Genomic DNA, 23,975 nt, shown 5'->3' with positions numbered 1-23,975 from the left:
CGCTGCGGGGCCGGGCAGCCTCAGGCAGGGGCGCACGGAGGGGCAGCCACCCTGGAGGTTCTCACAAAAGCACAGGGGAACCACCACGCGGTCCAGCTCCCGGGTGTTCACCAAACACACACCTGCACATGGGGGCTTACGGGCGCTGCGTCCACCGCCACCACATCGAGGACACTGAGGTGCCCTCGGGCAGGCGAGCGGAGCAACGCCACAGTCCATTCCAGAAAACACACACTCAGCACGAAGAAGTGAACAACGAAGCCACGAACGGCCACGGAGGAACCTTAAACGCACAGAGCGGGGCAAGAAGCCAGCCTGGAGACGCCACTTACTGAGAAAGGAGGAAACCAGAGGACAGCAACCACCACCTCTGAAGCACTGAAAGCGCGAACAGACCGAAAACTCCGTCACAACCATTCCAATCCCTCCCGTCCCACCCAAACGCCCCGGGCTCCCATGCTGGCACAGCCAGCTCTGCCAGGACTGACCCCCGACTCCACACACCCAGCACGACTGGCCCCCGAGCCTCCTCCACTCGGCCTCCCTCCCCGTCCAGTCTCCACAGGGGCCCCTGCCCCGCACGTGTGAGGCCCCAGCCTCGCCCTCACACGCGCTCACAGGCAGGCCTGTCCCCGTCAGGGTCCAGCTTGGAAGTCACCTCCACTTGCACGGCCACCTCCCTCGCACTGTCACTGAGACACAGAGCATGCTCCCCCACGACCCCCGTGCCCCCAGGTCCCTGGATGGGGCCCAGCACCTCCTTGCGTCCCACCCACCTGACCCACCACGAGGCACCCACGGGGCTTCAAATCAAGTTTAATAAATAAAACAGCAAGGGGATCAAGGCAGTTGTCACTTCACAGTGTGGTCCTTGGTGGGCCGAGGGAAGGTCGAGTCCAGCCCTGCGGACGGGCTCGAGCCAAAGCCCCCGTTGGTGACACCGGGGCCGGGAGCGCTGCCCTGCCCCTGGAGGACCCCACTCCGATTTGTAAACAGAAACATAAATAAAACGAGGAGGCTGGAGAGGAGAAGGCCCAGGCCCCCAAGCCACCTTGCTAGGAAGCCTCAACAGAAACACGACCTAGGGGGTCAGGGAAACGGGCTGGAGCTGGGCCCCTCAGTGCGGCAGGCGACAGGCCTCGGTACCAAGGGGCTGTGAGTTCTGCGTCCTCAGACCCACGTCCGAGGCTGCCGGGGGCCCCGGGGTGGAGGTGGGGGTGGGGTGGGGGCATAAAGTGCGGCTTTTCCTGAAGTGGAGAGAGCGGGTGGACGTCAGGGCGGGGCGGGCCGACATCGAGGTATATGGCTCTGTGCCCCACAGGGTTTGGCACCGAGTAGCAGCTGCCCCCTGAGCCCTGGGCGGGGGCAGCCCGAAGTCCGGCCAGGCGCAGGGAGACAGGCGAGCAGAGTGCCGAGGGTGCCGGCGGAGGCTGCTGCTGGTAGGGGCGGCGTCCGGCCCCACCTCCCCACGTCCCTGGCGGGGCCCGGCCGCCTTCCTCGCCTCTGCTGGCTGGATGGGCCAGCCCTCCGCGCCCCGCCACCCAATGGGTCCCGTGGTGGGCGCAGAGGCTGGAGCCAGGCAGCAGTGCTGGTGCGTGTGTGGCGTGGGGAGGGGCCACCGCTCAGCCCGGTCCTTGACGTGCTCTGAGCAGAAGAGCTACCGGAGGCCTGCGAGGAGGGGAGGGTCAGGAAGACTGACAGGCAGGCCTCACAGCGGCCCCAAGTCCAATCTGGGCCACAAACGCCCGCCTGTGGCCAGGGATCAACAGGTCATCACGTTACAGCTGCAGGGGGAGAGAGGGAGAGACAGGAGGTCAGTGCAACCCCAGAGCAAGAGGCCCGGCACGGGGGCGTGGGCAGGACGCGGGCTGGACCACGGCCCCGCCCCCGCCTCACGGCAGACGCCGCCCCCACAGCCCGCACAGCCGCACAGCCGCACAGCCGCCTGGCCTCCCCCTCTCGAGGCAGCACTGTCCTGGGCGGCCGCCTGGGCAGGGCCGGGAGGAACCTGGCGCTGGCCCCGTTTGTACCTTCTTGGATTCTGAGCCCCATGAATGTATTACCCAGCCAGGAAGACACATGAGCCAAATAAAGACAGAATAAAGCTGAAGAAACCACTAGCCTGCTCCGCGGGCCACGCCATCCTCGGCCCCGGGGCCACCCCTCCCGCTGGCCCCAGCTTGGCCTGAGGCTGGGGTACAGCAGCTGGGGGTGGGGCGGGGAGGGGCCGCACTCACTGTGACAGGGGCTCCGAGTGCAGCGCAGGGGCCGGGCACGCGGGGTGGGCGGCCAGGAAGGGATTCACGTCCCCGATGCCGATGAGTCCAAACTCGGCAACCGACAAAGCCACCTGTGCGGGGGCCACGGCCTCCTCGGGCTCTCCGTCCATATCCACGTGGCTGGAGATGAGGGGCAGCTCCTCGGGGAGGGCCCCGGGCAGGGCCAAGTCCACAGCCAGCCTCGGGCTGGCACCAGGCTCTGAAGCGGCCGTGGTGGGGGAGTAGAAGGCTGGCTCAGCCAGGGCTGGGGGCCGCCGAGGCAGGGGCACGGCCGGGGGCGTGTCTACATCCGGTGGCTGGAACGAACAGGGCCCTGGCTCCGAGGACAGGGGGCTGTCGGAGGCCTCCCCGGGCGCGCCGAGACTCCCAGACGTGCTGCTGCCCATGCTCAGGGGCTCTGTGGGGGGAGAACACGGCTGTGGCCAGGCCCTGACAACGCCCACGCCCAGCTCCACCGGGTCAAGGGCAACCCGGTACGGCCTGCTCACCCAAAAGCCACAGTCGCCTCAGGCTGTGCCTGGTGCGGGGCTCCAACCTGCCGGGTCCAGCAAAGCCAAGGACCCCTCCTCACAAAACGCTCTCACACAAACACGTAAGACACACAGGGATGCAGAAAAGCCCTGTCACACCGGAAGGGCACACTGAGGCTAAGGGCCCCGCCTGGGAAGGTTGTGACCCCCATCTTGTAGGGCAGGACAGGACGCAGCAGTTCACAGAGTGAGAGGGGTGTGGACTCGGGGAGCTCCCGCACACGGCCGTGGGGCCAGGCACGCGGACAACCCCCCGGGCACACCACAGACCCAACTGGACCCTGGAGCCAGAACAGAGGAAGCCCCAGCGTCCAGCAGACCCACAAAGCAGCATCCTTGTCTCCTGAGATCCCCTTCAGAAACTGCAGTCGCCAGCTGAGCTCTGTCCTGCTCCTGCACGGTCCTGGGCCCAGACACCAAAGGGGGCGCAACACCCCCTGGGCTCCCACCTGGGACTGCAGAGCAGCCCCACTTGGGCCCCAGGCCGCACAGGGTACCCCCATGTGGAGAGCCAAGTCCCGAGGATGACTCGTGTGTGACACCCTGTGAGACCACGTGGGGGTGAAGGGACATTGGCCCCCGGATGCCACTCACTCCTCCGTGTCCACCAGCCCAGGCTGGGCTGCTGGGGAGAACCGCCCCGAGAAAAGGGGCCACCCCCCACTCACCGGTGCGCATCCGGGCCAGGGGGTCCCGCTCAGGGCCCGGGCCGTCGGCAGTGGCAGGCAGAGGCAGGGGCGGCGAGGAGCGGGGGCGGCCAGGGCCATCGGGGTCACCGCCATCCAGGTCCTGGTCCGCGTCCCTGCAGGGAGAGGAAAGGTGAGGGCAGGGGCTGCCTCAGGCCAGGACGCCTCCCCCACCACCCCACGGGCACCTGGCACGTACGTGGTTCCCGACGGGCCGTACTTCCGGCGGCCCAGCCGCGTCTGCTGGGAGAAGTAGTCGTAGCGCTCAGACTTCTTCCACAGGTAGTAATACTCCACGCACTCGCCCACGGACCGTGTGCGCACCTGCGGGCGGTGCCGGTCAGCTTGGCCCCCAGCCCCTTCCCAGCCTGCTCCCCACCGCCCCGTGCCCTTAGCTCAGCACCCCATCTAGCTGCCCCCGCTCTGTGCCCGGCCTCGGCTCCAGGCCCACCGTCCGCCTCCCTCGCCCCAGACACCCCGAGGACGGCTGCACCCACGTGTGCTCTGTTCCTCACGGGCCCGGCGGAGGGGGGCAGACAACCCCGGCCCAGAGAGCACGCGGAGCGAGCCCGCTTCTCACTGAGCGTGGGCGTCACTGGCGCTCCAGGGAGAGCCGTCTGCACAAGGGCACGCCGGGTGCGTGAGCCAACTTGAGGGCATATTTACAACGCAGCACAAAATGCCAGGCCTGCATCCTGGAAGGCCAAGCTCGCCCCGCGGGCTCGTGTCCAGGGTGAGCGATCGGGGCATCTTCCCATCTCGGAGGATCACCCGCAGCAAGGCCAGGGCTGCGCCCGCAGCTGACAACCCCAGCCCCGCGGGACCCAGCGCCCGTGCCTGGGGAGGGCTGAGACAAACAGGCGCAGGGGCATCCAGGGACTGCCTGATCTTCTCACCGAAACCCCCTCGTGCAACGAGCCTCCCCGAGGCCAGCTTCACGGCAGACCTGAGACTCCAGTGGGAGAGGTCACCAGCCCTAAGCTGGGTGGGGGGCGTGCGGCAGCCAGCAGGTCAGGACACAAAGGCAGCAGCCCAGCAGGTTCTGGGGCAGAAGCGGCCTCTGCCATGGGACAGGCGAGGCGGGAGGCGCGGGCGCCAGTCCCAGAGGACCAAGTGCTGCCTGGCCGTGCCGGGTTCGGTCAGAGGGGCACCATCCCTGTCCTACAGAGCCCCGCGAGGGCCCCTCACCCGCGGCAACCTCCCAGGGAAGACGCTCAGACGGCAAGCGTGAGCCCGGTGCCGGCCAGGCCCTGCTCCTCCACCTGTGGGGAGTGGGAGTGGCAGGGCTGCCGGCCCCAGGGGAGCAAGACAAGACAGGGACGAGGGGCCGGAGTGGGAGCCACTGTAACGGCGCAGAGGGACAGCCAGGTTCCCAGACGAGCCACGGGTGCCTGGCCAGGCAGATGTCCAGGGCTGGGGGCAGAGGGCCGGGGCAGTGACAGAGGTCAGCGTGGGAGTCATTACAAGGGAGCCACAGGCAGGGAGCACCCAAGCGGGGTGTGGGGAGACCAGTGACCCAGGCCTGGTGTTAGGGACACGGGCCTGGGGAGGACGGAGGTGGGGGGGACATGGATGTGGAGACGGGCATGGGGACCTGGCATTAGCAGCCACTTCGGTCATGCCTATTTGGTGCAATGGTGGGAGAGCATGTGTCCCTGGATGGAGTGAATATGGAGACCCTCAGTCCCCACGGCAAGGGGGTGACGTGGGAGATCCAGGCGGGGGTCAGCGCTGGGGGACTGGCAGTGGGCACGAGACCCTTCCCCAGATTGGAACCTTTCCGGGGGATGGGGGAACTAGAGGAAGATGAGCCAGGGAGCCCACCACGAGCCTGGGGTTCGTTCTGACTCCCGCTGCGGGTAGACAACAACTGTGCCGGCTGCCAAGCCCTCCAGCCCCAGAGCAGCCCCCAGCGGGCCGGGAGGCGCGGCGGGCGGGCGGGCGGGCAGGGCCTCACCTTGTTGGCCTGGATCAGGTGGAAGTTCTTGCCATGCACACGGAAGCCGTGCTCGAAGTTGCGGCGCTCCTCCTCGCTCCAGGCGCACAGCCCGTCTGAGAAGGTTGGAGCGGTGGGGGGAGGGGGGCGGGTTGGTCAGCGCGGTCCGTGGCGGGGGTGGGGGGTGGGGGGGGCCGGGGCTGGGGCTGCGCTCACCTCGGATCACCTTCACGTTGAACCGCAGCCTCCGCAGGGCCTCCTCGGCATTGAAGTTGCATTTCACCAGCTCATACAGTGCCTGGGGGAGGGGAGCCACCATTGCCCAGGACAAGTGGTTTCCCTTGAATTCTTCACAATCACACAACCACACTGGCCCCCGCCCCATGGCTCCTCCGCCCCCAGGGCCACCCACCTGCTCGCTGTCTTTCACCGCCTCTCCCTCCGGGAGCTGAGACTCAGCCACCTCGCGCCACCGCCGCTTCGCCGCCCGGTACAGGAACTCCTCCACCGCCCCCTCAGGAAGGATGCTGGGGTCCCAGAGCAGCTGGTCTTCATTCTCATAGACTGTGCAGGAGGGGGCAAGTTCACGTGCCGGCACGCAGTCTGCACCTCCTCTGACCTCCTCCCCAAAAGCATCACCAGCAGGCCAACTCAGCCCCTCTGGAGGACAAGGGCCCATCGGGGCCTGGGCCTCCACCTCTGCGTCTCACAGGGCCAGCTCCGGGCACCTGGGTGCTCGAGATGGCAGGAAGGCAGGAAGGGGTGGGAGGTCAGTGGGCCCTGAGCAGCCAGTTATCAAGGCCAGCGTCCCAGAGGGGGCAGCAACTAGCCCAGGCTGGAAGGGGGACTTCTGAGCGTGGCCCATGAGGAGGGGCTGCAGGACGAGCTCAGGGAGGCGAAAGGCAGAGGCCCAAGGGAGCAGCGAGAAGAGCCCAGACTCGATCAAGCACAGTGGGGAGACCTGGGTGCCAGCGGCCTCGCTCAGGCAAGAGCTCCCATGGCTGCCTCAGTCCCTATAACCGCAGCATCAGCATCACACGAGCCACGTGAGAGCAGACCTCCCGGGGAGAGGAGGGAGGGGAGGAGAGGGCAGTAGAGGTCCTACCATGGCGGGGGAGGGGGGCAGGTGCATTAAGGAAGGATAAGAAAGGGACTCTGGCTGCAGTCTGCTTTGGGGCGGGGCGGGGGGGGACAGCCTCCAGCGGGGGGAAGGACGTGGCAGCAAGAGGCAGAAGGGAGAGTTCAGGGCCAAGCCTGGGGAGACCCCAGTGTCAGCATCTCTTGATTACTCAGGGAAGAACCACAGGGGCCAAAAACTAAACAACACACACAAGCCAAACACCAGCGCAGTGGCTGAAGAGTGGAACCGGCTCCATACTGGACTCGCTCTTGTGAGGGAACCAGCGACTCTGGGGCTGGCGCCCCTGTAGACCTGCGACCACCTCTCTCCATCTGCAAAGTCAAGCCCGAGTCCCAGCCCCTCTCTAGAGAAAAAGCGACACCTGCCACCGTCGCCGTGTGTCTACCTATGGCGTGAAGGTGAGAGGTAAACCACATGACAACACGTAACTCCACAAACAGCTGGACATCAGAGTTAGCAGACAGGACTTCAGTATAACTATGATTAACGCTTTAGGGAAAAGGACAAAATCAATGGAAAGCTGGAACTGAAATCAATTCAAAAGAATCACATGGACATTCCAGGGCTGGAAAATGCAGTGTGTGAATTATGAACCCACTGGGCAGCTTCAACAGCAGCAGAAGACGTGATTAGTGAAACTGGCAAGAATTCCATTCAAAAAAATCAAACTGAAGCTTAAAGAGAACATAGTGTGGGACATGTGTAAGATGGTCAAGCAACCTAAGACATGTATAACTGAGTCATGGAGGAAGAGGACAAAGCACAGGACCAATTTTGAAGAGATAATGGCCAAGCAGTGGTGCAGTGGTTAAGCACCTGCCAATGCAGGGGACACTGGTTCGAGCCCTGGTCCGGGAAGATCCCACATGCCGCGGAGCAACTAAACCTGTGCGCCACAACTACTGAGCCTGCACTCTAGAGCCCACGAGCCACAACTACTGAGCCCACATGCCACAACTACTGAAGCCCACGCACCTAGAGCCCATGCTCCACAACAAGAGAAGCCACCACAATGAGAAGCCCGCGCACCGCAACGAAGAGTAGCCCCCGCTCACCGTGACTAGAGAGAGCCCGCACACAGCAATGAAGACCCAACACAGCCAAAAATAAATAAATAAATAAATTTATTAAACACACACACACACACACACACACACACAAAAAGGAGTCAGTGCAGTAATGCAAGAAAAATAAAACATAAAAAGATCACAAAGAAAGAAGTAAAGTTATCATACACAAATGATATGATTGTATGTGTCTAAAAGTGCGAAAGAATCTACAAGGTAATAAAATCAGTAAGTGAATTTAGCCAAGTCACTGTGTACAAGATTACTGAAAATAATAAACTGCATTTCTGCATTTCACAAGACTGCTATACTGAAAACTCTAAAAACTGCCGAAAATAACAAGACCTAAGCAGAGAAGTAAGCTATGTTTGTGAACTGGAAGTGTCAATATCGTTAATGTATCAATCTCCCCCAAATTAATAAAGAGCCAATGCAACCATAATCAAAATCCTAGCAGGCATTTTTGAGACAAATGACAAGCTAATTTGAAGACTTATGTGGACATACAAATAAAAGTTACAAAGTTGGAGGGTTTGCACCATCTCAGACTAACTTCAAAGCTGCAATAATTAAGAGAGTGGTAAGGACCCAGGGTTAGACAAGAGAACAACAGAAGAGAAGCCCCAAAAGGCAGATATACATTACGGACACGAGTCCTGATAAAGGCACCACTGCAATTCAGTGGGGGAAAGAATGGACTTTTCCATATGCAGGGCTGGGGGTGGTGGTGGTGGGGTCAACCCTGACCCATACCTCCAACCATACATTAAAATTAAATTAGATCATAGATGCCAACATAAAAGGGGAAATAAAAGAACATATCTTCAAGACCTGCAGACTCCCTAGACAGCATACAAACACACTGTGGCTAAAATAAAGACAAGCTGGATTTCACTGAAATCAGACACCACAGACTGGGAGAAAACGTCTGCCGTGCACACAGCCAACCAAGGATGTGCATCCACACAGAAAGTCACCAGAGAAAGGCAACCCAATTGAAAAGGGGAAAGGCCTCAGCAGGCTCCTCCCAAGAGACACCAAGTGGCCAGTAATCGCAAATTAAAGCCACAACGGGCACAACTCCACACCCGTCAACAAGGCAGACCACACCAAGCGCTGATGAGGACACAGAGCAACTGGAACTCCCACGCTGCTGGCAAGCGGGGGCCCCACTCGGTGCCTACTGATGACGCCCCAGGAACAAGTGTGTGTGTCCACGAAGACAACCACAGGGCAAACCACCGTGAACACTGACCAGCAGGAGGATGAGTCAACGTGGCGTGGCACGTGCACACGAGGGAACCCAACACCGTAGCGTACGCAACGCACATTCATGCCAGCGGGATCGAGAGACAGACAGACTACAAGTCCAGGATGGTGAGCACCCTGAAGAACAGGGCCAGGCAGAACGCAGAAACACACACGTCTCTGGAGGGCATGTGGGACGAGTCCTGGACGAGGCGAGGGACTGACGCGTGGGTGACGTGGGAAGAGCCCACACACCCAGGGGAACAAGCGCAGCAGCCCTGGGGGTGGGTGGCCCACAGGGCCCAGGACCAGCCAGCGGGGAGGGACAGCCACTTCCCAGAGTGTCCTGCAGGCTCAGCTGCCCCGGGGAGGTGGCCACCGGACCTGGGCCAGGACCCTCAGGCTCGCTCCGAGGACCTGGGAACTGGCTCTGGCTGGACCCGGGAGTCTCTCCTAGAGGAGTGGGGTTGGCACTTCTCCTGCTCCCTGTCCCCCACCTCCCAGGCCACTTACGCTTCTCACCCTGACGGTTCGAGTGCAGCTTGCTGAGGTCGGCTTGGAACTGAGGCCCAACCATGATCTCCTGCAAAGGCAAAGGCCCAGGAGAGTCAGGGCAGACGGAGGCCCAGGCGCGCGGTGCTGATGGGGGCTGCAGGCTGCCACCCAGAGCCAGGCCGCCTGGCCCGAGGTGTGAGGTGGGAGGCAGAGGCCAGCTGTGTGTGTGACTGTGTCCAGTGCAGCCAGTCCTGGGGCAGGGGTGGGGGGGCCTCGGGGCTACGGCACTCACTCGCAGTCGAGCCCCAGCCCAGCAGAGGCCGCGCTGAGGGCGCCGCAGGGTCAGGGCCACGCACCTTCTTACACTTGTTGGCGGGAAGCGGGTCCTCCTCGGTGTCCGACGAGCTGGAGGAGCCAGGCTCATTGTCTGCATCAGGCAGGAAGCGGGCTTTGGGGAAACAGCAGCAGGTGAGGCACCTCCTCGGCCCCGCGCGGCCCCCCAGCCAGCAGACCCCGGGGCCTCCACCCCATTCTCCATCCACCTGACCCCCACGTGTGCCCCTCCTGAGAAGCAGCTGGGTCCAGGCCCTGGCCGGGTGACGGGCTGTGACGGGCACAGAAGCGGGGACTCAGGAGGCCGCCCTCTGCTGCAGTCGTAAACCAGGGGCCTAGACCCCCAGCACGTCACGCTGCCCCTGCTCAGGCCACAGAGACGCACAGGGAGTGAGGGACGCATGGCCCGAGGACGCTGCCCTGGATCTAAGGGACTTTCAGGCACAGGAACCAACACGTTCCCTCCTCACATAAACCAAGGTCACCAGCCTCAGCTCACTGGCAGGGCAGGGCAGGGCAGGGGAGAGGGGTCCCTACAGGGGCTCGAACAGGAGAAGGGCACCCCCAGGGGTCCCGATGTCTGTGTCCCCAGCGGCCCAGGGGTAGGAGCGGGTGGGACACCTACATCCACTCTGATTAGGGAAAAGGTCAGAGGCCTCATGGGAGGTCACAGATGGGGTGAGGTCATCGGCTGAGGACTGTGTTTCTTCCTCTTCTTCCCCTGAAAGCAAATCCTTCGCTATTTGTTCCTTTTAACAAGAAAGTAGAGAACGTTTTTGCAGTTTGTTTTAACAATCTCAAATAACCCTAACCCGAACAGCAGTGTTGGTGCCAAGGCGGACGAGCCTCCCTCTAGGCATGCAGGGCTCCCACGGGGCTGCTCTCCCTGCTCCGCGGACGAAGCACTTGCACAAGGGCGGGCCAGCCAGGGGCACCGAGTCGGGGAGGGACACGGCCTCCGCCCGAGGCTGAGGACAGTCAGAGCCCCTCCCTTCTGGCCAGGCCACGACCTGCTCGGGATCCGGAGCGTCTCTCCCTCCCAGAGCCGTCCCTGCGACCACCCTGACCCTGGGTGTGTGGCCAGAGCCGGCAGCACTAGCTATACCCACACTGCCAGGCTATAAGCCGCGCTTCTGCCTGTCTAGGGCCTTCCTGCCCACCCCCAGAACCGCCCCCTCACCTTGTCCAGGGTCATGTCCGGGAGGTTGGTTGTGGCATCGCTGCCCTCACTCTGGCGCTCCGAAATGGGGTCCGAGGGCTCGTAGCCGTAGAGGGCCAGCAGCTCGTCAAGGGGCATGTCGCTGCTCTGGGGGGCAGGGCTCTGTCGGCAGGGCTGCTCTGGGGCTCTGCTCCCCCACCCCTGAGCCCGTCAGCCCCACGACCAGTCACAGAGACTCACCCCAGCCAAACCGCAGGCCCAGCCCCTCATCTAAGGGCCCCTCACAGCCCCAGGAGGGAACCGATGAGACACCTGAGCCCAGAGGCGTCCGCTGTCTGCCCAACGCTCCTGGCCGCGAAGGGCAGAGCTGGGCAGGCTCCCGTCCACCTCCACCTCCCCGCCCAGGCCTGTGCAAGCTCCACTCAAGCACTGCGAGGACTCCCAGTGTCTGGAAATCAACTGTCACCACACGGGACACCAATAAACAAGAAGGGGAAAAACATGGTCCTTTAATGAACGTAAAAAAGGCATCTGGTCAGACCAACATCACTCCTGATTTTTTAAAACCCTCAGTATGCTAAGTAAAGAGATGGACGCCTCATCAATGTAACAGAGAGGCGGCTGACCCTCGCCGCACCAACAACAAACAAGAGGACGCTCGAGGGCCCCACGGCTGCCTAACACAGCTGACACTTGGAGCCACCGCGATATGACAAGAGACAGAAATAAGACCCTTAATTACCGGGAAGGAAGAGGCAAAAACTACCACTACCTTCCACTCCGGTACTGCTTTCCAATCCTGTTTCTGCAAACCTCGCCTGCTCGAGGCCAGTGCCGCTGGCCATGCTGCGTCCTGACTGCTGAGGGTCTCAGTCGGCTTCCAGCCTCCTGCACACGCCCTGTGCCTCTCCCAGTTTCTAACTGTGCACCTGTGGGTGGGGTGGGAGCTGACATGGTGGCTCCCCGGGAAGCAACCTGAGGAGCAGCACGGGGGCGGCTGGGGCAGCCTTTGAGGTCAGGGCAGGGGCACCAAAGTGCGCGAGCATCAACGTGCTCACTAAGGGCTTCAAGAGATGCCCGTCTCACTAAAGAATACCCTGCAATGCCTGTGTGACGCTATGGATTTTATGAAAGCTCACCCTGAGCGGGTGTCGTTTTGATCTTCTGTGGGAGGAAAAGGGAGTAATGGAGACGGCACCCTGGAGCTCAGGGCTGGCGGACAACTCCCGCCTCCTGCCAGGCACTGGCCAGACGAGGGAGACCACCGACTGCGCTTCTTGACGGAGTAAAACTCAGCGTAAAAGCTTTCAAGCACAAAATTCCAATTGTGGAAAACTTGGATGTGACAGCGTGAACTTCATAAACCACAATGCCCGCTGGTGAGGGAATATAAAAGGCAGGTGTTTCTCATTTTGCTTTGGATATTAAGTTCTTTCTTTTAATCAGTTCACAAAAATTATACCTGAAGAATTTTTTTTTTTTTTTGGCCGTGCCGCATGCCTTGGGGGATCTCAATTACCTGATCAGGGATTGAACTCGGGTCACATCAGTGAAAGCGCAGAGTCCTAACCACTGGACCTCCAGGGAACTCCCCTGAAGAAAGCATAGCTGAGGTAATTTAGCTAATGAATAGCTGATTTTTTTTTCTTTTTGGTTACTTTTGAGAAGTTCTGAATTCAAGCTGAACTCCTTAAAACTGATCTTTCTCTTTTGAACAGAAGACATGTTTTGGTTATAAGACCAAATGGGCACCAAGTGATACACAGCACCAAGCTAAATAAATGCCCTATGATTACTCCTTAAAAAAACACTCAGGGCTTCCCTGGTGGCGCACTGGTTGAGAGTCCGCCTGCCGATGCAGGGGACACGGGTTCGTGCCCCGGTCCGGGAAGATCCCACATGCCGCGGAGCGGCTGGGCCCGTGAGCCATGGCCGCTGAGCCTGCACGTCCGGAGCCTGTGCTCCGCAACGGGAGAGGCCACAGCAGAGAGAGGCCCACGTACCGCAAAAAAACAAACAAAAAACCACTCAAGTCCCAGGACTTAAAAGACATCTGGTGAGATCAGTGTTGACATTTAACGGACTGCATGTTTGTGTGTCCCCCTGCCCCAAATTGATATGATGAAGCTCCAATGTGACTGTGTTTGGAGATGGGGCCTTTACGGAAATAAATGAAGTTAAATGAGGCCACAAGGATGGAGCCCTGATGCAACAGGATCAGTGTCCTCATAAGAAGAGACACCAGAGAGCTAGCTCTCCCCGAGAGAACACGGCGAGAAGCAGCGTCTGCAGCCGCGAAGCAGGCCCCCACCAGACACAGCCTTGCCAGGCCCTGGTCTGGGACTTCTGGCCTCCAAAACTGCACAAAAATAAATGTCTATTGTTTAAGCAGCACAGTCTGTGGTATTAACAAAGTGCGCTTTCTAGATTTCATACAGCGAACTCTGTGGACATGTGGAAGATTCATACGTCACAGAACCAACATTCACCAAACATCTCATCCACGTAGAAGGTGACAAGATCACACACGGGTCAAGACCAATGGATCTTAACACCAAGGACAGAAACTTTCCTGGATCTGCTTATAGAATTCACTTCACAAAACTACCACTTGCTGCATCTTGGAGCAGCATCAAAGAATATCCAGTTATCTGAAAAGATTGTTAAATACTCCGCCCTCAGGGCTTCCCTGGTGGCGCAGTGGTTGAGAGTCCGCCTGCCAATGCAGGGGACACGGGTTCGAGCCCTGGTCTGGGAAGATTCCCACATGCCACGGAGCAACTGGGCCCATGAGCCACAACTGCTGAGCCTGTGCTCGGCAACAAGAGAGGCCACGACAGTGAGCGGCCCCCGCTGGCCGCAACTAGAGAAAGCCCTCGCACAGAAGCGAAGACCCAACACAGCCAAAAATAAATAAATAAATAAATAAATAAATTTATTAAAAAAAAAAATAACCAGAACAGATCTATATGAGGCTAGATTTACACTTTAACCAAAAGAACAAATCACAGCAGACTAACGTCTGCCTTAAAAGACAGCGTTCACAGAGATTTATAAAAATGTCAAACTAGTCCACTCTTCTCCCTAATTTTTTTGTCTTGAAAATAGTTATTTTTCATTTTCCTAAAAATGTGTTCTTTCTACTAACAATGGGTTTGTCGTATCACCAACATAAACAAAGCTCCTTGAGACCCTCAATAATTTTTAAGAGCACAAAAGCGAGTTCTGCGGGCAAAAAGTTTGAGAACAGTGAGTTCAATGTCCAGCCACCCGCTCGTCTGGAGCCCAGCGCCCCATGAAGGCGGGACTGGCCTGGTCCATCCCTTGACCTCAGTGCCCAGCATGGTCTGGCCTGTGCAGACAGAGGGTCGGCGGCACAGGTCGTCGTGGAGTCCGAGGAGCTCAGAGACCAGGCGGACGGAGCAGCGGCGATGCCCCCTGGACGCCCCGCCCACTGGGTACCTGGGAGACGAAGTCCTTCTCTAGCTCCTCCTCCGGCTTCTCTGGGCCCCGCGCAGCCCCTTCATGCTCCTCCTGGACACCGTAGTTCCGAGACAGGATCTCCGCCAGGTGGAACTGATGGTCTGCGGACCCCATGGACACCACTGTGGAGAGACATAGGCCCGCGTGAGCTCCTTGCCACCATCCCAACCACTGAGCTTCTGCAGATGACCACAGGGCGGAGGAAGCCTCGGGGGCCCAGCTGCCACCACAGGGGTGTATGCACGCGCGTGTGTCCACGTGGGCCGGGGTCGGCACGCAGCAGCCCAACCGATGCTCAGCCCTCCTCTGGCCTCGGCCCAGCAGCTGGGGGACGTGACCAGATCTGGGGTTTTCCCCAAAGAATCAGGATGTGTTCACTGCTCTCTCTCCATGACTGGTCTTCAATGAGTTGATTTTTAGAAGAAACAAAACAAAAAAGGAAATAGCTAGGTCTCACTCAACCCCAGCCAGGGAGCAGCGAGGGCCCAGGCTGGACCTGCATGTGGGTCCCGAGTGCAGCAGAGGGGGGCAGAGCCACAGGGAGCAGACGGGAGGGGCAGGCGGCCAGCTCAGGGGAGGCGCAGGGCCCCGGGGAGGGACAGTGCCTGCCCAGCACCGCCCCCTCCTGCAGCCCCCACCCACAGCCTGGGCCCGGGGTTGGCCAGGAAGCTCTGGAGAACGGAGGCACTCGGTCTGGACAACAGGAGACAGCCCTGGCCACCCCGCCCGCACGCCCCATCCCGAGGCTCCAGGGGCCAGTGTGCCGTCTCTCGCACCTGCCAAGGCCCGGGCCCCAGGGAGGAAGGTACCTGCTGTGGTCTGCAAGCCGGGCTCCCCAGGGCACAGGCTGTGAGAGAGGCAAGAGGCCAGGCCAGGGCTCCGCCTCTCTAGCGAGGAGGCCTGCAGAGGAGACGAGCAGGATTAGGGCCCCGCGGCCAGACAGGGCGGTGGAGGGTCAGAGCCAGCCCCGGGGGCATGGGGCACCAGGTAACAGAAGGCCTCCGCGGGCTGGGGCGGGGGTCAAGGCGGGCCAGGTGTGTAGCTGCGCTGGAGTCCAAGCGTCCCTGCGGAGACAGGCAGGGAGGGCCTAGGGCCGGCGGCGGGAACGGCACCCACGGGCACCGTGAGGAGCCTGGGACGGCCGGCCACCAGCAGTGCTGATCACAGCCCAGGACACGGGGGCCAGGTGACCCAGGCCCACACACAGCCCTGGTGCCACACCCCGCAGCCAGGTGCTGACACCACAGCCACTGCACAAGGGACCAGCCTCCGAAACTTTGTCTTAAAAAGGCAAACAGCCACTATGGAGAAATCTGGGAATTCCTCCAAAAGTAAACAGTTACCAAATGACCCAGCAATTAATTCTACTCCTAGGTACACACCCCAAAGAACCAAAAACATGTGTCCATAAAAGGTGTACACAGGTGTTCACAGAAGCATGACTTACCACAGCCAAAACGTGTAAACACCCAAATGCCCATCACCAGGTGAATGAATAAACAAGACGTGGTCCATCCTTATGATAAAATATTACTTGGCCATGAAAAGGGGTGAAGCACTGACACTCGCTACCAGGTGGACAGACCCTGAGAACACGATGCTCAGTGAGAGAAGCCAGACACAGAAGGACACACAGGGTGTGATTCCACTGATGGGAAACATCCACAACAGGCAAATCCGCAGACAGACAGTGGGTTCCTGGTTGTCAGGGGCTGGGGTGACTGCTGATGGGGTCAGGTGTTTTTCTGGGGTGATGGAATGTTCCAGACAAAAGTGAAGGGCTCAAAACTTTGTGAACATACTAATAATCACTGAATTAAACATTTTAGATGGGTATATTTTGAAGCACATAAGTTATACCTCAAATTTTTTAAAAGTGCAAATGAAAGCATCATAACAGCTACCACTGGGACTTCCCTGGTGGTGCAGTAGCTGAGAGTCCACGCTCCCAACGCAGGGGTCCTGGGTTCAATCCCTGGTCAGGGAACTAGATCCCAAATGCCGCAACTAAGAGTTCACATGCCGCAACTAAAGATCCCGCATGCTGCAACCAAAGACCCAGGGCAGCCAAATAAATAAGTAAATAAACTTTTTTCTAATTGTCTTTAAAAAAAGCTACCATTATCACAATGTTCAAAAATTTATTAAGAACAAGAAAACTAGACCAATATCTCTTACAAACAGAAACACAAAACTCAACAAAACCCAAGCAAACTGAGTTCAACGGCATACAGAGAACACTGCACACCAATGAGGAGAGGCTCAGAGCAGGGATGCAGCACAGGTGTGACACCCAACACAACCAGCACAGCGACAGGCTAAACACAAAACCCACACCAAAATCATCTCAGCAGATGCAGAGACAGCACACAGCAGAGTCCAACACCCTTTCATGATGAAAACACTCGACATATGAAGGCTGCAAGGGAACTTCCTGAAAAGGGCGTCCATCCAAACCCCAGCTACTGCCACCCCTGAGGCAGATGGCTAGCGCCTCCCCCAAAACCAGAGCACGGTCTCTTCACAACGTCGTCCTGGAGGAGGCAGCAGTCGGGACAGGAAAGTAAAATAAAAGGAATCCAAATTGGAAAGGCAAGTCATGACCTGGGACACAGAGGATACTAAAGAATCCACTAAAGAAACCAGAACTAATAAATGAGTTCAGCAAGGCTGCAAGACACAAGATAATCTACAAAAATCAACTTTACTCCTGTATACTAGCAATGAACAATCCAAAAAGAAAATAAGGAAAACAATTCCATTTCCAATAGCACCAAAAAGAATAAAATACTTAGGAATAAATGTGGCAAAAGAAATTCAAAACTAATACTCTGAAAAGTGCAAAACACATTGAAAGAAACTAAAGATCTACATAAATGGAAAGACATACTATATTCATAGCTCAAAAGACTATTGCTAAGATGTCAATACTCCCCGATTCATCTACAGATTCAACAAAATGCCTATCAGAATCCCACTGGGCTTCTATGTAGAAACTGACAGACTCCAAAAATCATATGAAAACTCAGGGGACCCCAAACAGCTAGAACAATCTTGAAAAGGAAGAACACTTCCCAGTCTCAAAAGTACTCCAAAGCTGCAGTAATCAAAACAGTGTGGTGCTGACATAAGGCTAGATATTTAGATCAAATTAATAGAACTGAGAATTCAAACACAAACCCATATATTTACAGCCAAGCGAATTTTTAAAGGGGTGACAGAAAAATTCAATGCAGAATGAACAGTCTTTTCAACAAACAGTGCTAGGGCAATTGGATATCCAAACGCAAAATAATAACATTCAACTCCTATCCTACACCGCACACAAAAACTCACTCAAACTGGATCAAAGACCTCAAATATAAGAGCTAACACTATAAAACTCTTAGAAGAAATCATAGTGATAAATCTTTCTTACCAGGCAATGGTTTCTTAGATAAGACACAAAAAGCATAATCAACAAAAGAAAAATAGATAAACTGGACTTCATCAAAATTAAAAATTTAAAGACAACTCACAGACCGGTAAAAGATATTTGCAAATCATACAGTCCCTTTCTAAAGGGACGAACAGGCAAAGTCTCTGAATAGACATTCCTTCAAAGAGATACACAAATGGCCAATCGGCAGGTGGAAGCAAAGCTCAGCATTAGGGACAGCAAATAAGCACATGTCAGACACCACTTCTGTGACCAGGAGGACACATGCTATCAAGTGTGGAGGGAATGCAGGCACTTGAGGGAGGGGACGTGCAATGGGACAGCACAGGGAATACACCTGGGTGTCACCGGATGCCCCCCAACACGCCACCCTGGCACAGGGTGACCATCAGTGAAGGCAGGTGAGAAAGCAGACCCGGCCCCGAGGCAGAGCACAGTCTACTGACCAGCCCCACTCCCCTCCACCCATAAGGCACGGCCCCCAGAGGTCAAGGCCTTCCCTCTGCACTGACCGCCCTGATGTTCACACACTCCTGCGCCCTGACCACCCCTTTGGGGACTCCTCGCCGGGTTCTTCCGCATGACGCACACCACCTGGTTAACAAGCTGCCTATTTCTCTCTCCCAAAGCTGCCCTTGTCAGCCTGAACCATGGAGTCCCAGCCAGGGACCCGGGGGGGCAGAGGGAAAAGTTAAGCCTCTCCTCCCTGAAACACCCAAGAGAGACAAAAACATTCATCCACGCTGAGACCTGTTCACGAGTGTTCTCAGCAGCATGACTCACAACAGCCAAAGGAGGAAAGAACCCAAATGGCCATCGGATGGAGTATTACTCAGCCAGGAAAAGAGGAGAAGCCCTGACACTCGCTACCACGTGGACAACCTTGAGAACACGATGCTCAGTGAGAAGCCAGACACAGAAGGACACATAGGGTGCGATTCCACTGACGGGAAACGTCCAGAACAGGCAGATGCGCAGACACAGAGAGTCGGTTCCTGGTTGTCAGGGGCTGGGGAGACGGATGGGGGAGAGATGACTAATGAGTGCATGGTTTCTTTTGGGCTGGTGAAAATGTTCCAAAATTGACTGGTGATGGCTGCACAACTCTATGAATATACGAAGAACCACTGAATCGCACACATTAAAATGAATGAATTGTATAGTAAATGAATTATACCTCAGTAAGGCTGTTTACAAAAAATATATATATAGAATACAATAGTTAATAAACTAAATTTTCAAATTTTAGAAAAAGAAGTTTAGTAGGAATTTCCACACTGATTTCCTCACTGGGTCCTCAAGAGGTTGTGTAATCATTTTCTTCGTAAGAGAAATAAGGGACTTGCAGCTCAGAGAGGTCAAGTCAGTCACCCGCCGTTTCCAGCACCCTGGATGGTCCCGCCCAAGCCTAAGGCCCCTGTTTTGCCAAGGTGGGAGAAGGAAACGGATGAGGAGCTGACTAAGCATGTTCTGGGTTAAAAAGAAAAAGAAGGAAAAAAAAGTGTGGGGGTGGGGGAGGAAAGAAGGAAGGAAGACAGCATTCTACGGACTTGGTCCCAAAGGTGAGTGGGGTGGAAGAGGGAGCAAGCCCAGGGCGGGAAGGCCCAGGCACGCCACCCACAGGCGTTCCTCCAGGCATGGGACACCGACATGCCTCCCCACCCTGTGCGAGGGCTGGGCCTGGGACTCTGGTGAGAGGGCTTCCACGTGACCCCCAAGACTAAGCTGTGAAATGCAGTGCAGTTCCCACAGCCGCCCATGCTGTGAGGAAGCACAAGCCACAAGGAGAGGCCACGCCAGCAGGCGGCATCACAGCCACACGTGGGCGAGGATGCTTCCCTCCACTGGGGCTGGCTCAGCCCAGCCACCAACCAACCGCAACCACATGAGGGACCAGTCAGCCCTCAGAACCGTGACAGGTAATTAAAAACTGATGGCTGGGGCTTCCCTGGTGGCGCAGTGGTTGAGAGTTCGCCTGCCGATGCAGGGGACACGGGTTCGTGCCCTGGTCCGGGAAGATCCTACATGCCGCGGAGCGGATGGGCCCGTGAGCCATGGCCGCTGAGCCTGTGCGTCCGGAGCCTGTGCTCCGCCAACAGGAGAGGCCACAACAGTGAGAGGCCCGTGTATCGCCAAAAAAAAAACCGATGGCTGCTTTGAGGAACTGAGTGTCGAGGTGACTCATCAGGCAGCAGCGTTAACCAGACCCCCCCCACCCCCCGCCTACACCCAGCAAAGGTGCCTGGTCCCGCTGGGCCACCCAGCACTTCATCCCTGTCTGACAGCCTGTAGAGCACCCGCTCCGGGCCGGGAGGCAAGAGGCACTGGGTGCACAGCAGTCAATCGACAAACAGGTTCTGCCTGTCCAGTCCTGACGAGTCAGCCGTCTCGTTGGGGATACAGATAACAAACAAGCAGATGTGCACAGTACTGAGGGGAGAAAATGGGGTAGGGGGCCTGCACAACCAGGGAGGGCCTGTGTGGCCGTCTCCAGGCCGAGGCCTCCAGGGCAGCGGGACGGCACCACACAGCGAGTCCCCCCAAGGCTGCAGACAGCACAGGGAAACAGAAGGAGCCCAGGGGGTGGAGAAGGGCGCAGGGGGAGATCCTCAGAGATCATGCCACCGGGCCAAGGGTCACGGGGAGGAGATGCGCTTTCCCCTGAGGACAACAAAAAGCCGTGTCTTTTAAGCACAGGACAGAGGTGGTGGACTCAGGTTTGTCGAAGAGCAAGCTGGGATCCGCGAGGAAAGCAGCATGAAGCGCCCCACCTTCTCTCACGGTGCTGTGGCTACTTTGGCGGCAACAGAAATCAGGCAGCTAATCCCGATCAAGCACTTACCGCTCGGTTACGAACCGCCATTTTTATCAGTTCAAGACAGTGACTGCACAAGGTTCAGCTTCTCTGTGCAAGCACGGAGCCATGATCTCATGAGACCTCCCCATCTCAGAGAGAGTGACCGACCCAAGGTCACACAGAGTAAGAGGCTCCAGAAATACAACGGGTCTCCTGGGCAGAGGCTGGCCATGCCCACCACGACTGGAATTTGCACACCTGTTGTCCTTCACTGCCAGGCCCTAAGGGCCTCCCATGGAGCCAGGCATTCGGACTTTCTTTTAGGAAAACCACCCCAATTCACTCAACAGGCACCACCCCAAACTGGACACAGGACAACAGGAGCACCCTGGACACCCGGCTGCTGTGACACTGGGCAGGGCAAAGTCAACAGCCAAACCCCGCAGCGCTCGGGGCGGGCTGGCTGGGAGTCTGCCCCATCCACCTGTAACACGCAGCTACCTGCCAGGCCAAGACAGCTGGCCCCTGGGGCAGACGCACACACAGAACGCCGTGCCCCTGCAGGGACATCGGGAGACCCGGCTTCCGCCTCCGTCCCACAAGTCCAGCCACCATCCAGGAGGCCTGTTTCCCCAAACACCCTCTAAGGTAGGAAAGGTAGGAGAACTACTCTGGAAGGGCCCTTTTGGTCCAGCCACCCAGCGTAAGGCAGGAACTAGCTGGGGAGGTCTGGCCTTGGACTGAGATGCCCACACCCTTTTTGGCGCAAACACAGGGCCTGTCGCTGCCTCTGAGAAGGTCACTGGTGGGAGAGTATGACCAGTCCTGCCCTCCACAACATCCACCCACAGTGTGCCAAGATACAAACACCCAGTGTGGCCCCATAACCAGGCCAAGCATCCCGGGACCCGGCTGCACCTCACCGCGTGGGTGCCTGCTCCTCTCTGGGCCCGGGCGGCCCCACCCATTGGGTGAGGATCACTTGCTGAGTCCAGGGACCTTCTTGGCATCCCCAAACCGAACGTCTGCGCTAAGAGTCACGTTTGCTGAGTCCCTAATAGGTGCATTATTCATTTCATCCTCACTAGGGCCCTATAAAGTGAGAGCAGGTTCGCACTGTTTTATCCGACATTCAAAAAAGCCCTCAAAGTGAAAGTTTTTCATCCCTGGTTTGACCCGCCACGAAGCTATTCAGTGTCTTGATCCCAACGATACCAGGTGAGTTTGCTCAAACATCACACCCCAAACCCTCAAATCCGAAACACTGAACTCCAACATCCATCTGGCCCCAAGGACTTGGGGTAAGGGGTCTTGGGCCCGCTTTCCGGACAGAGAGAGGAGGCTCGGAGAAGTAACTTTAAGCCGCCGGTAAAGGCAGCCCTACGCCCCCCGCGGGCCGGATCCGCGCCGTTAGGGCCCCAGGTCAGAGCTCCAGTCCCGCCCGGAGTCCGGCGGGAGCGCGACTCCTTGGGGTCAGCGCCGCTGGGGTGGGGGTGGGGGGGTCAGCGGGCTGGGGTCCGGAGGAAGCGCGACTCTGTAGGGCAAGCCCTGCTGGCGGGGGGTGGGGGGGTGGCCAGCGGGCGGGGGTCCAGCGGCCGAGGGTCTGGTGAGTCGGGGTCCGGAGAGAGCGCGTGCTCCGCTAAGTTGGCAGACGCGGGGCGGATGCCGGGGGCGGCGGGCGGGGGAGCGGGAAACCTTGGGCGCTCACCCCTTCCCCGCCCCCGCAGCCCCCTCCCCACCCCACGCCCCCGCCCCCCGCGCCACACATGCGCTCTGCCGCCCGCGATGTGGCAGCCGGGAGGGGGGGGCCGGGGGCGGCCGCCGACGGAGCCCAGCGCCCCTGGGGCCCCGACGGAAGCAGCGCCGCGGCCCGGCCCCGAGCCCTGGGCAGGGGTCCCGGCGCCCGGAGCCCCCACGCGGCCGGGCCGGGCGGCGGGGGCGCAAGCCTGGGCGGGGGCCGGCTCCCCCGGCCCGCTCACTCACCTCCGCCATGGCCGTGTGTGCGCGGGAGGCGGTGGCCGCGCCGGGATCCCCGGATGCGGGGCCGCGCGCTCATTGGCTGCAGCCCCTGGGCGGGCGGGGGCGCCGGGGCGGAGCCGGGGGCGGGGCGCGGGCGGGCGGGCGCGTAGTAGGTGCGCGGACGGGGACGCGCGGGCGGGCGCGGGTTGCGGGGTCTCGCGGACCTTGGCCTCGTCTGGGAGGTGGGGGTGCCGTGGTGGAAATGCCAATTCCTGATAAGCACGCCTTAAGCACTGGTCCCAGTTCCTCCTTCCAATCTGTAGTGCCCCCGTGTTACAGGTAAAGACACGGAGCCCAGGAGTGACGGGCCACCCGGGCACGAGCGAGCGGCGGAGCCCGGACTGAAGCCTGGGCAGCGAGGTTCTAGAACCTTCCGCACGTGTGCACCAGTGATGACGGATCTCATTGGAGGCTTGGAACCCGAGTGTCCCGGGTGGGCAGGGGAGGTGAAGGCCTGCCCGGCCGCTGGCTCTGGAACTGTGGTTGTCATGGGTTGTAACTAATGGATGAAATGTGATGGGCCTGCGCTGGGCACTGAGGGGGAGAGTGAACAAAGTGGTCCTGACAAGGATTCCCCCACCTCTCGCGTCTTAGACAGAGACGAGCTGGGGGCATCCAGGCAGAAGGTGTAGACAGAGGGGACATGGGGGCCAGTGAGGAGGCCTGAGCAGGGACTAGGGTGTGGCTGGAGCAGAAGCAGAGAGCAGGCCCCCAGGTTTCTGGCTTGCACAAACCGGGAAGAGTGCAATGGGGGAGGGGGAATTCAGGAGCCCCAGTCCTTTCCAAGCTGTTGTTGATATCAGTGTCATCGGGGCGCTGAGGAGGTGAGACGCACCGTGTTCGATGCTTGATGTAAAAGCATTATGCCAGCGCTCCGAGAACCTACCAGCCAGGAGAGAGAACACCTGTTAGAAGGCCTGCCCTGCTCTCTGCACAAGTCACACGTTACATGAGTCGTGGGCCCCCACTCACCTTGGCATACATCACCCAGACTGAGAGTTCAGGCCCTTGTGACAGAGGGTCCTTGCTCAATCAGTCAGTCAATCAGTGCGCCCTGCCGCCCTCGACTGGGCGCTGGACAGCCAGAGTTCCAGTGAGGCAGGGAGATGCACCAACAGATGCAGTGACAGTAGGGCTCTGTGTCATCATCACACGTGGCAGAAACCGAGGGAAAGGGCTTGAGTCATCCTGGGGCAACCAGAGGAGACTCTTTGGAGGGAGCTTTGACAAGAATCATCAAATAGCCGCAAAATGCGGGGGAGCAGGGCGATTCGGATGAAGAGAGGGATGCGTTCATCCCTCTCTGTAAGTCTCTTCCCCATACGACAAAGCTGCACTCATCAAAACAGCATGGTAGTGGCAC

At 58.7% G+C, this 23,975-nt stretch overlaps 1 protein-coding gene across 5 annotated transcripts; it reads right to left on the bottom strand.

Annotated features, from left to right (window-relative positions):
- Nucleotides 1-799: 799 nt before the first annotated feature.
- Nucleotides 800-22,613, bottom strand: MIER2 (MIER family member 2). 5 transcript variants are annotated; one of them, XM_060297486.1, is made up of 14 exons: nucleotides 22,577-22,613; nucleotides 15,167-15,257; nucleotides 14,337-14,479; nucleotides 10,896-11,021; nucleotides 10,341-10,464; nucleotides 9,739-9,830; nucleotides 9,401-9,470; nucleotides 5,844-5,995; nucleotides 5,648-5,729; nucleotides 5,453-5,547; nucleotides 3,695-3,819; nucleotides 3,478-3,611; nucleotides 2,238-2,676; nucleotides 800-1,784 (listed from the first exon to the last, which is right to left on the bottom strand). In XM_060297486.1, exons 1-14 carry the CDS (start codon nucleotides 22,583-22,585, stop codon nucleotides 1,763-1,765), a joined length of 1,704 nt encoding a protein of 567 aa, XP_060153469.1. In that variant the 5' UTR covers nucleotides 22,586-22,613; the 3' UTR covers nucleotides 800-1,762. The 5 variants fall into 5 exon arrangements, with proteins under 5 accessions (XP_060153469.1, XP_060153470.1, XP_030701498.1 ...); XM_060297487.1 differs by having other exon boundaries at nucleotides 9,410-9,470; XM_030845638.2 differs by having other exon boundaries at nucleotides 5,648-5,995.
- Nucleotides 22,614-23,975: the final 1,362 nt, after the last annotated feature.

The sequence above is a fragment of the Globicephala melas genome, chromosome 3 (assembly GCF_963455315.2).
Source record: "Globicephala melas chromosome 3, mGloMel1.2, whole genome shotgun sequence".
Lineage (NCBI taxonomy): Eukaryota > Metazoa > Chordata > Mammalia > Artiodactyla > Delphinidae > Globicephala > Globicephala melas.
Note: the sequence above shows the minus strand (reverse complement) of the source record. Positions and strands in the feature narration are given on the sequence as shown.

Coding starts and splice junctions, on each gene's coding strand:
- MIER2 (XM_030845638.2), bottom strand. Junction 2,677..3,477: donor CCTGGCCCGGATGCGCACCG/GTGAGTGGGGGG, acceptor CTCCCCCCACAG/AGCCCCTGAGCATGGGCAGC. Junction 1,785..2,237: donor CACTCGGAGCCCCTGTCACA/GTGAGTGCGGCC, acceptor CTCCCCCTGCAG/CTGTAACGTGATGACCTGTT.